The 16,550-nt window shown below is 39.8% G+C and overlaps 1 protein-coding gene across 2 annotated transcripts in view; it reads left to right on the forward strand.

Annotated features, from left to right (window-relative positions):
- Window positions 1-143: 143 nt before the first annotated feature.
- STX17 (syntaxin 17) overlaps window positions 144-16,550 on the forward strand; it is a 33,701-nt gene continuing 17,294 nt past the window's right edge. The window contains exons 1-3 of one of the 2 annotated variants that reach the window (XM_027643844.1): window positions 144-256; window positions 7,533-7,714; window positions 15,813-15,878. In XM_027643844.1, the coding sequence (XP_027499645.1) occupies window positions 7,592-7,714; window positions 15,813-15,878 (189 nt within the window). In that variant the 5' untranslated portion in view covers window positions 144-256; window positions 7,533-7,591. Of the gene's footprint in view, window positions 257-334; window positions 420-7,532; window positions 7,715-15,812; window positions 15,879-16,550 lie in introns of those variants that run through there. The other variant, XM_027643843.1, reaches the window with a different exon arrangement.

Raw genomic sequence — 16,550 nt, forward strand, 5'->3', positions numbered from 1 at the left:
ACCTCTACCTCTACCTCTACCTCTACCTCTACCTCTACCTCCTCCTCCTCCTCCTCCTTCTCCTACTCCTCCACTCCAGTCCCTTTCCGCCCGCGACCTGCCGTTCCCGAAAGGAAACAAACATGGGGGCGGTGGCGGGGGTGTGTGTGGCGGGCGGGGCAGGGCCTCTCCCCGCGGCGGAGGGGGAGCGCTACGCGCCGGCTCCCGCTCAGTGTCCCGGGGCCGCGGTCAGCGCCTGGCACACGGCCGGCCCATGGTGAGGCACCGCGGGGGGAGCGGGGACCGGCGGGCAGCGGGGCCGGGGAGGCTCCGCTTTCGCTTTCGCTTCCCGCGCCGCGGAGGCGAGGGGAAGGGAAGGACCGGGCCGGGCCTGGCGGGCGCCCGGCGGGCCCTTGGGCTGGGCTGTGCGGACGTGGCCGGTAGGAGCCGCAGCGCGGAGCGGAGCGTCGGGTCCCCCCCGCCGCTCCCGGTCCCGGCCCCTCGGCGAGGCCGCGGCTGCCGCTCACGCCGGCCTTGCCCGGGCCCGGGTTGGGGCTGGGGCTGGGGCTGGGGAGGGCTGGCACAGCGGCGGGGGCTCGTCCCGCTGCCTGGCCCTGCCCGGGGGAGGGCGGGCTCCCCCCGGTTCCCCCTCACTAGGGGTCCAGCCCAGCGGAAGGGCTGGGGGTGCCCAGCCGGGGGTGCCCCCGGCAGCACCCCTGGCAGCGGCTGGGCCCGAGGTCAGGTCATGGGGAGCTGATCCATCAGAAACTGTCACACCAGCTCGGATAGTCTTTTATTTTTATTTATTTATTTGGTAGTTTTTTAGGAGTGGAAGTTTAGTGTGGTGAATTGTTTATCCTGGCATTCCCCAAGCTTTTAAAAGCTTAAGTCAGGACCCCCCCCCCCCCCCCCCCCATCTTGGGGAATGCCCAAGTCCGCTGGAAGTCTTGATACAAGGCTTAAAGCCTTTCTTTATTCTTACACTTCTGCTCTCTGCATGCATCCCTGGCCTTTCAGGGGTGTGATGCAGGCAGGATAGGCCTCTGGAACCTGTTGGTCTTAAGCTGCACCAGGGGAGGTTCAAGTTGGACATCAGGGGGAATTTCTCCACAGAGCTGGTGATTAGACATTGGAATGGGCTGGCCAGGGAGGTGGACCATCCCTGGAGGTGTTAAAGGAAAGACTGGACATGGCACTTAGTGTCATGGTCTAGTTGGCGTGGTAGTGTTCGGTTGTAAGTTGGACTATGTGGTCTCAGAGGTCTTTTCCAACCTGATTGTTTCTGTGATTCTGAGGTGAGACTAAAGGTGCAGTTCAAGAATGCAGAAAATTCAGTATTAGGGCTCTGGTTGGAGGTTGAGCTGCACTGTGGCGTCTTATGGCAGGTATCAGCCCACTACACACTTGCTCCACTGGTTCGACTGTGTGCAGAGAGGTGTTCACATGTTAGTCATTAGGTATTTTCTGCCATTCTGCAGCTGGCTTAGACATGTAAATCCAACACAAAATGCCTGTTGTCTGCTCTGATTTCTCAGAATGCGGACATGCACCCTTGCCTTGCCTGGATGGAGTTTGTGTTGCCAGGGGATCCCCAAGTGCGCAGATCTGTTAAGTACCACAGCCTGATACTACAGCTGCTGATTCTGGGTGTTCTGTGGGAGATTCCACGTGTAGCTCTTTATCCCACTAAGCAGTTTCATGTCACTTTGCAAACACACTGGGGCTGGTGACTGTGTCTTATTTCAGCCTAACAAAGCTGTTTTCCTTTGGTTCCTTTTAAGACAAAAGATGAAAGATGTAATTTAGACCCAAAATGCAGCTTGGCTGTAGCCTGCCACAGGAGCACATTCCTCACTAAGTACAGGCCTCAGCCAAGTGAGCAATAGTCACTGCTGTCACTGCAATTTTGGGGCCAGTACCACTCTAAGAAGTATTTCAGGTCACTTTAATGAGAAAGCTGTTGTAAGTCCTTATATTCTAGCATCTGTATTCTAATTAAGTTTATTTACAGTGAGAAAAGAGAAATGCTTTTTGACCTTACAACCCTTAACTACAAGACTGGAAGTGCTTTTTCTAGTGGCGGTGGTTGTCTAAACTGTCGTGAGTGAATTAAAATCAAATCAGCATGTTACACTGTGTTTCCCTGGGCAAGCACAACTCCTGAGGTTTATTATGCATTATTCTGCTGTGTATGAATGAAGAACACTAGGCAATTTAAGAGAACTTCATGAGTGTTAGATTTGATGTGTATTACTAGCATTTACTGAAATTTATAATAACAAATCACGAGTGTGTTACCATACATAGCAAAAATTTTACCTCTGCCTGCAGCTATATGACTGTGCTTTCTATGCATCACCACATTGTAAGTGGAGATTTCTGTGTTAGTGTCAGAATTAAATTCATGGTTTCAGCAATTGGAATTGGATGCCTTAAGAGTCTTCTGCCCTTTAGAATTGTTTGATTCAAACAATGAACTAAGATAACATATGCTGGTTGGATCTTCAAAAGCTGAAAAAGGAAGTGATCTGTTTCTGAAAAATTTTGTTTGCTTTGCATACCCATTTATTTGCTAAAGCAATGATCAAACCATTGCAACTCCTCAGGTTCTTTTGCTCTGTTTCTTAGTAACAAGAGCATGTGGAATAATCCTTTATGGAAGATGCACTTCAATAATTTCCAGGACGTGAGGTGAACAAAGTGGGTAAGGAATGTTCCCGTGCCTTGGATAGTAAGATTCATGGATGATTTTCATATTAAGTGCAGATGTCAAGTTAATTTATGTTAATTTAACTTCACAATTACAGTTTTAGTTTGGGACTGGTCTCCAGAAAACATAAACATTAAGAATGGAGATAAATAGAATTTTTGTAACCACCTAATACTTTCATAATGCTGCTACAGTATACTTTGGATATATCTTCTTTTTTATTGACAGAGTTGACTGAAAATTATTCTGCATTTGGGTCTTGATCACTTCTAAATAAGTTTTATTTCTGTCACTGAAATATAATTGAATTTTAGTGCATGACATTTTGAATATTAAACTGAAAATATTTTACTTAGAAGATAACCTCTAGCAGGCCTGTAATATCAGCGTTTGAAAAGACAAAATTCTGTAATGTCTTTGTTTATCAAAATATCTTCCACAGTGAATACAATAAAGGACAGTTAGTTACAAATGGTTTTATCTAGCTCTTTTAATTACTGATTTAATGATATCGTATCCTCTTGGGCTTTTTTGCTCAAACTAGAATTTATTTTAAAGAATCAGAGCCATGTGTTCCTGTCTTGGAGAACTCAAGATTTTGTTGTGCTTGGAACTCAGTAAGTGCCTGTAGGAAGGACTGTCCAAGCCCCTGTTCAAGTGACAGTCCTGTACAAAGAGGTCAGAAAGGGAAGGTGATCTGTGACACAATTGTGTGGGGTCTGAATGGCACCCTCTGAGGGTGGCTCAGAACTTCTGCACCTTCGTGTGGTTGCTGACTGCAATTGGGATCCAAGGACAGAGGCAAAATTACCACCTGAAAAAGCTGAAGTTGAGAGCAGTGGTTTTTTTTTTACTTGCCTGTGGACAGTGGTTTGTAGGCTGGACAGGGCTGCTGCTCAGAGGGATCTTGACAGGATGGAGAAATGGCCAGACAGAAACCTCAAGAATTCCAGCAAAGGCAAGAAGAAAGCCCTACACCTACAACAGGCTGCGGGAAGACTTGGAGAGCAGCCTTGCAGGAAAGGACCTGTGTGTTGTGGTGGACCCCAAGCTGAATACGTGTCTGAGTGCGCTGTTGCAGTGAAGGACAACTGCACTGGGGGCTGTGTTAGTAAATGCAAGTGGGAAACAGCAGGTCCAAGGAGTGACTTCCCCTCTGTTCAGCACCTATGAGTCTAGCAAGGTGCTTAGTGGGCTGAAGCACATGATATTCTAGGAGAAACAGAGGTGGATTTGTTCAGCCTTAAGAGAAAGTGAAGGAATGGGAGATCTTAGTGTTGTAAGTGGAAGCTGTAGAGCCAGGTTGCTCTTGAAGGTGCATGACAGTGGGATAAGAGGCAATGGGCATGAGCTACAAGGAAGGTCTTTTTGGTCCTGGTTTTGTTTTGTTTGTTTTTAACCTGGAGAACAGTCAAACACTGAAGGGGGGGTCTAGTGAGTGTGTGGAGCATCCATACGTAGAGGTGTTAGAACTTGACTGGACGAGGGCCTGTGCTATCACATCTAATTCAGCTTGTACTGGATAGCTTGTGAAAATCCCTCCCAGCCTAAACTGTCCTGCTATTCGTTGATTACTCAGAGAACAGACATTATTACTTTAGAAATGAATTGTTAAAGTTATGCTTAGGAAAACACAAGCCAAATAAAGTATGCAAGGTTTCCTTGAAATTGCATCAGCAAAAAAAAAAGTTGTAATGTTAATTTTATGTACCATATTATATGAATTAGAAAAAAAAGTAAGACATTGCATATTTTCTTACAGGTAATTTATGGCTTAGCATTTTTGTTACAAAAGCTGCTATACTGTTTGAGACAACATTAAGCAGGAGACCTAATGAGAATGTAAGGAGTTCTTATATTTCTTTTTTAGTTTCTCAAACCTGCTGTGCAGTAGATTTTAGGCAGCAGAGATTTTAAGAGATTTGTAGACACTGTCATGAAAGGTAGTTTGCTGTTTGGGAATTTTTAAGGAGAAGAAAATAATTATCCTACACGCAGCCAAATCTTTGAATTTACAACTGTTGCACGTTCAGATCATCCACTCAAGGCTCATGGCCATTGGTTACATTAACTCTGCTTTCATAGTGGTCCCGTTTGTAAGTCATCTAAACTGTCAGTTTTCACCCTTAACAATCTCTAGATGTCATTTAAGGTTAAGGACAAAATTATGATGGATTTAGCTTAGTCTTTGCTGTATTTTTTTCTAAGACAGGATGGGATGCGGGTTTCTCTGAGTTCACGTTGTGCAGTGAGTTTGAAGAATTTGTGTTGTCGCTTCTTCAAGATGACTCAGTATTGAAGAAAAGCATGACATGGCTCCTAAATATCTTTGAGGAACCAATTTTTAATTAATGCTAGCTGATAAACTCATGGATTAGTGTTTAAAGTGTCAGGAAATTAATGTGAGTTCAAAGAGGAAGTACTGCAGTTTGGAGTATGATGCTTTTTATCCTTTGCTCATTACAAAAAAAAAAAAAAATCAGTTCTAGGCTCAAAATTGAGTTTTGTGATATATGAATGGCTCTTTCAAAGATTAGGGACTGTAGTGACCAAGGTATAGTAGAACAACTAATGTATTTGTTATCATCTTGCATTTAAACCACTGTTTTTAGAATGGTGAAAAGAGTAAATCAGCACAAAAGGATTAAAGTTCTTTTTGCAACCTGAAAAAATGTGAGGTCACCCACTCACTGCATGTTTATTTGAAGGTTTGTACAAAGGACTGTTAATATAAAATGCCTTGGGTTAGGAGGGGATTTGTAAAACTGATAGTGTATCTATAATTTGAAATGGGGATGATTTAGCAGTGACTGTGAAGTCATTTGATGAAATAATTTCCTTCTAAGGTTTTGAAAAAGGAAAAGGTGTGTCAGTGAAACCTTAAAGATTGACTTCCCCTAACTTGATTTACTCTCAGTAAACACTGTGTTTTCCACAGTTTTCAGTTGCTTTGTTGGGTGGGATCGATAAAGGAGGAGAGCCTTGTGTCAGCATTCTGTTCTTCTGAAAAAACACATTATTTCATTTGCAACTGTGTTGAAAAAGGTGGGAACTGTTTTCCTCCCTGTACCAGAATTGTTTTCCCTCTCTTACTGGCCTGATGGAAGATGCTTATGCTTACCACTTGGCTCCTTTGGAGTTGTGGGAGGTTTGTAGGTATCCTCCCTGCAGCCTACAGGTGATGGCTGGGACTGAACACTGAGAGGTTCAGTCAAAGATTCAGTGCCATCAGCTGGTGTTTGGCTTCCAGTTCTTTCTGCCTGCAGGAATCACAGGCCTTAGAAAAATCTCAACACTCTCCTTCTGCATTTTCACAGCATAGGTAGACGTGAGAAAAATAATGTATAATTTCACCATTAATGCTATTAACAGTGAAATCAGACATTATTAGACATTTGACTGTGTGAAAAATGGGAATATTTTTTTACCTGTTATATTCTGCTGTGCCTCATCTGTACCAGAAGAATTATGCTAGGTTGATTATTTTAAATTAGTTTAGTTACTGAAAGAGGAAAATCGGGGAAAACCTTCTGATGCAGTTGCTGATGTAGCACAGGTGCTTTCATATAACCAAGGTAGCATGTCTCTTTTTACTTGTGACAGAACTTTTTCATATGTGTCTGCGAATCAACTACATCTCTTGTGTTTGTTTTTTTTTAAAGGAACATACAAAAAGATAATCTCATTTAAATAACTTCTGTTTACACAGTATTGAAACAAAAAAGTTATCTCTCAATGTTCTTTCCCCTTGTGTGCATTCAGCATAATTAAATTCCTTTATATTACTTGTATGCTCTGTAGATAAGTGCTATTATATACAGTACTACATATCTTTCTCTTAGAGAAATGAAACTCCAAAGTTATGTTTTATGCATATGCAGGGAACAGAATTCAGGATGCTTATGTACCTACTGGTCCTGTGAATGTTTCAGCAGCTGTTTATACCCCTTGCTAGGTGATGCCTTAGTTGTTTTCAGTAGGGGACATTTGCAATTTCACAGAATCACAGAATCAGCCAGGTTGGAAAAGACCTCCAAGATCATCGAGTCCAACCCATGACCCAACACCATGCTGTCAACTAGACCATGGCACTAAGTGCCACATCCAGCCTCTTCTTAATTACCTCCAGGGACAGTTACTCCACCACCTCCCTGGGCAGCCCATTCCAATGTCTGATCACTCTCTCTGCAGAGAATTTCTTTCTAATGTCTAACCTAAACCTCCCCTGGCACAGCTTAAGACCGTACCCTCTTGTCCTACTGCTGGTTGCCTGGGAAAAGAGACCCAACCCCCACCTGGCTCCAACCTCCTTTCAGGTGATCATTGAGAGCCATGAGGTCTCCCCTGAGCCTCCTCTTCTCCAGGCTAAACAGCCCCAGCTCCCTCAGCCTCTCCTCATAGGGCCAGTGCTCCAGTCCCTTCACCAGCCTCGTCACCAGCAAATCTTCATTCAGACGCTCTTAATCTTTCCAGAAAATTGAATTCCAAAATTAGTGTCTTTTCAGGACATGTTTTACAATTGGTAAGATGACTCTGAATGTGAATTGGCAAAACTTGAACTCTGATCAATCAAAGTGCCTAACTGGAAGTTTTTTTCAAACCTTTTCATGCGTTGTTATGCTGCTGCAAAGCATATTTGCCTCTGCCTTAGTTATTTAGCTGTTTTTTTCTTTTTAGTGTTAAGTTTTATCTATGAAAAATGATCCCCAAAGCCTGCAAATAAATGGAAATAATACATTTAAATGCAAATACAGAATCCACTGATTTAGCTTATTTTGCTTTCTTTTAAAAAGTGATTCAAGGTTACTACATTTTTGTAAGCTTGTAATTGTTTGTTTTTTAGGGGTTTCTACCTTGGTGAAGGTATATTGCACAGGTGTTCACTTGAGGGCTGCTTTTAGGATGTCTGAAGATGAAGAAAAGGTTAAACTCCGTCGAATTGAACCTGCAATTCAGAAATTCATTAAAGTGGCAATTCCAACAGATTTGGAAAGGTTAAGAAAACACCAAATAAATATTGAGAAGGTTAGTGTTTATTTTTTACTAATGTAGTTCTTTTTACAGTATAGAATCAATCACATTGGAAGATTATATAGAGATTTTGATGAAAAATTGATTATGAAATGCTTTAATACAAATTTGGGTAAAGATGAAACTTCTGTATTGTCTGGTAATTCAGTGTGCACAAAGATCTTTACATTTGTAGTAAACATCAGGCTGCAGAGTGAGAAACTGCTTTTGTGTCAAAATGTTACTGTGGGGATAGCAGCCTAATATTCTTACTTTACTTTGAAGTCACAGTGGTTTGCTGCCAACTGTTCTGAGTAACTTACTGTTTATATCTATCTTTTTCTCTATATATTTTCAAACTGAGTTGAGAGAAATAGAGAGACTGAATTATTTAAGTGAACTAAAAAAGCATTGTATCAAAATTTTAGCATGTTTATATGCTTCTTGTTGACATTAGCTCACACTTGACAGTGAAACTGAGTATGCTTCTAAGAAGTTAAATTCTTGCAAGCACTGTGGCAGTGCCTGTACAGGTTAAATAAACATACTCAGGACAGTTGTCTGGCATGAAATGGTCTATGTCATTAAATGGCCTATGTTATTAAATTCTCATATTCTGCAAAACAGGGTGGCTCCATCCACGCTGCTAATGGGGAATAGCCTCTGCTCTCTATTTATAACTCCTTAGCCATTCTCAGGAACTCTTCATGTGAGAGAGTTGTTTGGCCTGACCAGGGGCAATTCTCACAATTTAGCAGCACAGATGATCAGATTCCAGACTTGGAAGTTGATCAGATTCCCAGACTCTGTGTATTAGTATATAGCCTGTGGAAATAGAGAGACTGATTTGTTGAGGAAGGTGGTAAGAGATTTGCTAAAACAAGTGACAACAATGAAAAAGGTAAGAGAGCGAGTGATTCAGAAACACACTTGAAGTCATAAGATCAGCACTGCTATGGAAGTTTTGAAATGACCATACAAGACATATTTGTTTAGAAAAGGTTTTACTTACCACCAAGGAAAAGTCAGTGACAGTGAGTGTCTGTAGTTCTGCACAGGTTTCTGGGAAATCGTTCACTATGTTAATTTGACTAAGCTTATTCACAATGTATAGAGTCAAGTGCACATTTAAACCTGGATGGTGTAGGACTGCTATCTACATTTTCAACACCCTGGGAAGGAATGAAGAAATTGAAAGAAAATAAGTTAACATGATTTTGATTTCCTGAAAGAGATGTTCTGAAGGGGGTATATAATCTAGTGTTGAAACTGTTCTGCATTTTGCTGCTGTCATTTGTTCACAACTTTTACCATAACTTTACTGTAACTTTACCAAGTGGATAACCTTTTGGATGAAATTTTCCATGCCAGGTTTCTGCCTTGGGACTGGGGAAGGAGAGAAAATAAATCCATATTTGTTTCTGAGAACATAGGAAATAATGTGTTGTTCAAGTGACAATAATTTCTTTTAATAAGAAATGCTTAATTTAAGTGATAGTGATTGATATCTTAGTGATAATTTCTTTTCAGAACAGTGACATATGTTGTAACACTTCAGATATTTTTGTGGGGTGGTCTTTCTCCAGATCATACATTTTGTTGTGCCTCTAAAAATCTGGGTTTTCACCAGGAGTTATGATTCTGGAAAAAAAAGGTACTTTGCAGGTATTCAGTAGATATTGTTTGAACCTCACCAGCTGAAGATTGCTATAGATCTACCCCACAATAAGGCATGTTCCTGTGCTTAGAAATTAGCAGAACTCATTCCTGGAGCTGCTAATTTGATCATTCCTGAATGTGAGAATGCAAAGAGGGAGATGATTTTAGTGTATTTTCACCGTCTCATTCCCTTACTTTCCCTTACTTTTGTGTGAGAGGAAATTATTCCTGGTTCATGTAAATAAAGGATAAAGAATTGAGTGGAGGGAGCTTATGAAGTACCTCAGATGGGAGGTGAATGTGCAGAAATGGTGTCTGACCATGGGCTGAGAGAAAAACTGGGATAGAGAAAGACCTGGGCTGCTAGGACTAAGGATGGCAGATAATCATTTGACTCTTTTCTGTTAGGGATACAATAAGGATATGAACTGCAATAATCACAAATGGAGAAGTGCTTTAGTATAATATTTGCTTGAAGCAATAACTGCTGTGTGAGATGACCTGTATTTCAGTCACAGTGTGTTGTTTACACTTTGTTATTCCGTATTTGTATAATTTGTTACATTACCTAAATACCAGCTGATTTAGCTTTTTTCTTTTTTTGCCTTGGAATCAGCCAGTTTGCAACAGCTTCGTTTTTTAGTGTCCAGGAGTAGCTCCTGGGGGGGAGCAAGGAGCCTTGACTGTGTGCACGACCTGTACACATCAGTGGCCACAGAGGGCAACTAGTGAAGAATAATAGGGAATTGGACAGGATTCAGAGGTGCAATAATAGCTTTTCCTTGAAAACGGTTTCATTCAAATAGAGATACTCATGATAGCTAGGTTGTTTCCTTCTTTCTCTAACCAGAAATTGCATGACTGCTCAGGAAAGAAACATATTTGCCATAATGCACAAGAGGGATTCCTTGGTTGCAGAGAGGTAGTTTTTGGTCTGCAGTTGGTTTATGTTAAAATTGCATTAAAAATTGTATCTTCAAGGCAGCACTTCTGTTAACACCAACAGTATCAATGAGTGTGGAGCAGTGAAGCTTGGCATTCTTCAGAGTCTTGAGGAAGTCATCCAGAAATGAGGAGATGCAGTTAATAAATACCTGTAAAAGGGTGGCATGAAAGCTACAGCCTTGCCTGAGAGGAGCAAATGGGTGGTCCCTGGTAAAAGGTAGTCTGTTGATGGGAAAGGGGAGTTGACCTGCCATTCCAGAGTGGGAAGTGACTAGCAGGGCACATTAGCAGTACACAAATGGTTTTCCTGCACTTTGAAGGTAAAGGTAAGCTTTTAATGTGTGCAAGGTCATAACAGGGGAGACACGATGTAGGGGATAGGCATAACTGTTGCACTGCTTGATTTTTTTTTTTTTTTGGAAGATTATTACTTTGTAAAGCTGAGGAGATTCTTTGCTAAGTGTTGTCATTATGTGTAAAACCTCCCTCATCTGGGATATATAAACACCTTATCAAGAATCTTCAAAAGACATTGGGTGCTGCAATGAGAAACAGAGACACGATCAGTTATTACCTTGTGTGGTAGACAATTATGCTCTATCTAGCCAGGTAGTGTTACTGTGCTGTCAGGGAAGGGATGAAATATGTTCCACTTAATTCAGCCATGAGTTGGTCAGCTGAAGTCTTTATTGGCTTAGCAATTCATTTGCATCAAGCGTTCCTGTTTTGCAGACAGAAGGGGAGATTGTTGCAAGAATAGTTTTCTGTGTGTAGGAGAAAATACAGAAAACATTTTAGCACTTGGGATAAAATGAGTCTTTAGGTCAGTTCTGATCTAATACCTTGCTCAAAGCATTGTCAGAGAAACTCCTGCTTAGCCAGGATTTTATTATAGGCAATACTCTCTGCAATGTTCCTGTAATGGCATTCAGGGACCCCGTTGAGGTACCGAGATGTTTTTTGAGTAGCTGAATTTTATACTTTGAATGTAAAAATCTGGCATAATCTAAAAGTATCTAGTTTGGACATTTCATGAGATTTTTAGGGTGTTCATGGTATCAGTGTGAATGATCTGTTCAGTCAACATAATAAAATTTGCATATCAGAAAAATCCTTTAATTGTAAACGTAGTTCTTAAAATGTTAATGGCAGTTCCTCTAGAACAACACTTTTATGAAACAAGAAGTGGTAGCAATGTTTAGTACAGATTTGTGTTTCTGATTTCAGAATGCTGTTAAAAATTTCTGCATGCCTAGACAGTATAAATCCTGGCAGATTTTGGTTTTGAATGAATAATTCATAGAATTATTAGAAACAAACAATGGATAAAACCTTTAAATAAACAACTGGTAACTATTCCAGAAGTTAGATAACAATTCTGAAGATTATGGAACCTCTGTATATTAAAAAAAAAATAAGACAAAGATATAGATGAGAGGTAATACATCTGAGTATAAAAACAGTCCCTTAATGCCAGATTCTTTAAGAAGTTCACACTCATTGTAGTGTTCTTAAAATCTGAAAATTTCTCTCTTGCTTTTTTTTTTTTAATATTTTTCTGACTGTAAGAAGTATAAATATTACGAAGTTTACTCTATTGATAGATTTATGAAAAAGTGAGAAGAAAAATATGGCAAAATGTATCCTGAAAACTGTCACTAGATACTTTCAGGTTAGCAGAATATTAGCAATAGTTTGGTTGAAATACTTGGTGATGATTTGCATTTTATATCTTTTACATGCATTTTAACCGTAATTAATGTGTTACAGTACTTTTGTGAGTTGTCATCATCAGCAACTTAAATGGTTTTCTTTAAAATACTTTTTGTAAAATTAACTTTCAGCCATGTAAACCAACATCCCTAGGGGTAAAAGGATAATTTTATAGAATCAGATCCTGTTTATTTTACAGGCTACTTTTAAGCAAAAATCACTAATTATGTCAAATTGCTTAGAGCAGCAACATTATTTACTTATGATGAAGCCAATATCTCTAACCTCATTTCATGAATATTGATTTAAACCTTAGGTTCCAGAGATAGTCCAAACAATTAATCTACTAAATCACTGTTTGAAGAAACTATAAAATCAATATATAATGAAATTTGACCTTGAGTACACCTTTTCAGAGGAAGTGGCTACCATAAATCCATCATCATTACTTGTCAACTATTTGAGAGTCCAACTTTCCATATGACAGTTTCTGAAGACTTAAAACCTACATACTTAAGAAATCAGTTCTCTGTACTTTTTCTTTTCCTTCCATGTTTTCCCCATGAAAATTCTTGTTTTCTAAAGTACATTCCATAGATTGGATGGCCTTTCCCTCCAAGAGGGAATAAAATGCATTTGTATCCAAAAGTTACATGAAAAAGTTAGATGAAAGCAATTGTCACAATACTACAGGAAGGTGGAGATTTTGTTTGGCATACTACCCTAGACTTTGTTGGTGATATGCAACAATCCTCAAAAAAAAAAAAAAAAGTGCTATAAGACACTGTTTTCTTTGTCACTTTTGGTTTTAATTTCATTTCCTGTCACTGTGCCAAAGCTGAAGGATGTTGTGTGTGAAACACTTTTTACCTTTGGCTGGGGACCATTGTTGTGGTGGCAACACAAAATGACAAATTAAGATATCTGAGTCTTACTACAGTCTTCATATGAGTGTATACATTTGTGTAAGACATTTATTGAAGAGCTTTTAGCAGGAAATATGAGGAGTTTTTGAGTTCTCTCCATGTCCACTGGATACTTTCAAGGAGAAATGGAAGAGATCTAAAGGATAAGCATGAAGGTTTCTTTATAAAGAGAGCTCTCAAGAGGGAATGGGACAAAGAGGAAAAGAGATCGAGTGTTTAAGAGTAGCCTAATGTTTTATATTTCTGATGCCAAATACAAACTATTAGAGTATAGCATAATTATGATTAAATATCACAGAACCACAGAGTGATTTGGGTTGGAAGGGAACTTTAAAGGTCATCTAGTCTAACCCCCTGCTGCGGGCAAGCACACCTTCCATTACATACGGTTGCTCAAAGCCCCATCCAGCCTGGCCTTGAACACTTCCAGGGATGGGGCATCCACAACTTTTCTGGACAGCCTGTTCCAGTGCCTCACCACCCTCATTACAGAGAAATTTTTTATGTGCAATCCAAACCTCTAAACATTTAAAAGTGTTGACCCTTATCTGGTCACTGCAGGCCTTCGTAAAAAGTCTCTGTCTTTCTTCTAAGCCTTCTTTGTTTATGGAAAGGCTGCAGTAGGATCTCTCTTCTCCAAGCTGAACAATCCCAACTCTCTCAGCCTGTCTTCACAGGAGAGGTGTTAGAGCTCTTGGACCATTTTTGTGGCCCTATTCTGGACCTGCTGTAACAGGTTAGGATTTCATAGATGTTTTTACTTCATGGACCTCTCTCAGTTTTACATGTGTTTGTTCATGGTAGAATCACAGAATGTTAAGGGGTTGGAATGAACCTTAAAGATCATCTAGTCCCAAACCCCCCAGCCATGGGCAGAGACATCTCCCACTAGGCTCAAGGCCTTATCCAACCTGGCTTTGAACACTGCCAGGGTTGGGTCACCCACAACCTCCCTGGGCAACCTGTTCCAGTGTCCCTCACAGTAAAGAATTGCTTCCTAATATCTAGCCTAGATTTCCCCTCTTTCAATTTGTAGCCATTACTCCTTGTCCTGTCCCTATAGTTTCTGATGAAGAGTCCCTCTCTGGCTTCCCAGTAGGCCCCCTTTAGATACTGGAAGGCTAATGTGAGCTCTCCATACAAACTTCTCCAGGCTGAACAGTCCAAACTTTCATGATGAATAACATCAATACCATCTCTTCTCAAGCTTTACTATCCTTGAGGCCTCCAGAGTGAACATTGTCTGGGAGCATGGCCTATTTTGGGTTGGGTAACAAAGAGAAGACAACAAGGAGGAATTTGCTGACCACGTGAATGTCATTGCTCTGGCAGTATTAAGTCATTGGATTCTTTGAGCTCATCACTAGCCTACCAGGAATTTTGAAACAAACTAGTAATACCTCTAAATATATAAAACAGGTAAATGTGCTGAGCATTTCTAGTAGAAATTATAAAGACCAGTAAAGGTTTCCTGAGGAATTCTTGTTCTTTTTAACTGGAAAACAGGATTTTTTATTACTAGTTTTTTGGACAATGTATTACAGTCAGTTGAAATTCAGTGGGTAATTTTTCTCTAAACCCCTTCTGTTACAACCTCAGAAATTCCTGTTTCAGTACTTTTTCAGGGATGACTAAATTGTAAGATATACTGTTGATACAGGGTTTTTTGTCCATTTTATTTTGAAGAACAATGGCAGTAATTTTAGTGGCATAGTAATTTATGCAGAAGTTGCTAGTTTCCTAGAAAAATAACATGAATCTGACTTAGTTGAATACTAAACCTTTTGTCTTCCATAGCACCACAAAATCCTAATGTGAAAGAACTTTTTCTCTGAAAATAAGTAGTAACTTTAGATTTTTCATTGTATTTTAGCAAGCTGAGTGACTTGTGATCCTTATTGCCATGGCCTGTAAAATTATGAAAATAATTGTGGAAAGATGTAGACTGTAGATAAAGGTTTTTTATTGGTAACAAAGCATATTAAGAAATTGAGGAATTAAACTTTACCTAAAAATACCTCACAAATCATGGTAAATATTTTGTCTTGTTGTTTAAACAATTAAATAAATATTCTAATGCTGTCTGGTATTGTAGATGCCTTCTTTGATAGTTTCAGCACACGTTCCAGGAATCACAGCTTCTACTTCTGTTATTTTACTACTCTTTTTCAGGATAAAGTCTCTATATTATTAATGTCAACTGCCTATAGCAGGGATTGCTTTATTTTAATGATGAAAAGGTTTATATGTAATAATATGCAGTTCTTCTGCTAAACTTACTCTCTGCAATGGAATAATTACTCTGATCTCTGTCGTGTGGGAAGTGCTTTATGGATAGTTTCACATTGAAGTTAGTGGAGCATCATGCAGGTGCCAAATCTGCCCTGATGGTTCTTGTAGATGTGTTTGTAACTATATAGAAATGGTAAGTGTAAATGTAGACAGTAGCACTGTGTAATGAATGCCATTTTCCTTGTGAATAGTACCAGATACCTCGTTGTCCTGTATGACCAGTACTGCTTATCCACTATTCCATTCCTTTTTCCTTCTTCTGCCATTTGTTTTACTGCCCACCAAATGATTTATGCCCACAGCAATATCAGGATGCAATATCTCTTTGTTGTTAAAAACTGACACTAAACCCTGGTTATCTGCCATTCAGTAAAATGCATTGTACAAAATTTTTCACAAAATTTGTGATAAATTGCTATTTACCTCTCTGATTTTGCAGCAGAATTGTTTATGACTCAGCTTCTTTACTGTCGATTTTTGAAAATTAAAGTGATTGTTTACCAAAAGTGCCTTTTTTTTTTTCAGCATAGCAGTTGTTAAAAATAGCAATTATATGGAGTATTTTTCCTCTGTTTTAGTATCAGAGATGCAGGCTCTGGGACAGGTTGCACGAAGAGCACATCAATGCAGGACGAACAGTTCAGGTAAGGATATTAAAATGACTTTAGTATTAATGGAATTAAATTACCTACCCAGTTCCAATTATCTCAGAGATGGATCTAGAGAGAGATATGTATTTGGCAGGTAGATTTAACAAGTACTAGGTTTTGCTTTACTTCATTTAAAAGATAGGAATTTCCTAATTGTGTCCTATGAGGCAAATGCAATCAGAAATGTTTCTGCATTCTTGAACAAACAGAAGTTTGGAGTCTCTGGTCTTCCGCAAACAGTCCTCCTACATTATTAAATTAGAAGCCAGGTATTGCAATAAGGGATACTGATAATTTTAAAGCATGATTTTGGACAAACAGGACATCTGGACTACTAGTTTGGTGTGCAGATCTATTGTTAGCTGCATAATGTCATCAAAGGAGGAAATACCAGACACATTTGTCATCATGGGCATCATCTCAGTGACTTCATGTGTAGTCAGCCATAAGTCAGCACAGCTGTTTCTAAAAATATGCATGTCTTGATGAAAATGATGCAGAAGCTCATGCCAAACATCAGCCTTCACACTGCTAAATAGCACACAGCCAAAGGAGATTATCAATACGGAAAGACACAAAGACCAGCTCTGCTAGGCAAAGTTTGCTGAGGCAGATACAGCAGGTAGTGGTTATAACATGCTGTACTGCCAATATTTTGGGGACAGA

This window comes from Corapipo altera, unplaced genomic scaffold, assembly GCF_003945725.1.
Source record: "Corapipo altera isolate COAL_440 unplaced genomic scaffold, ASM394572v1 24b, whole genome shotgun sequence".
In the NCBI taxonomy this organism is placed as follows: domain Eukaryota; kingdom Metazoa; phylum Chordata; class Aves; order Passeriformes; family Pipridae; genus Corapipo; species Corapipo altera.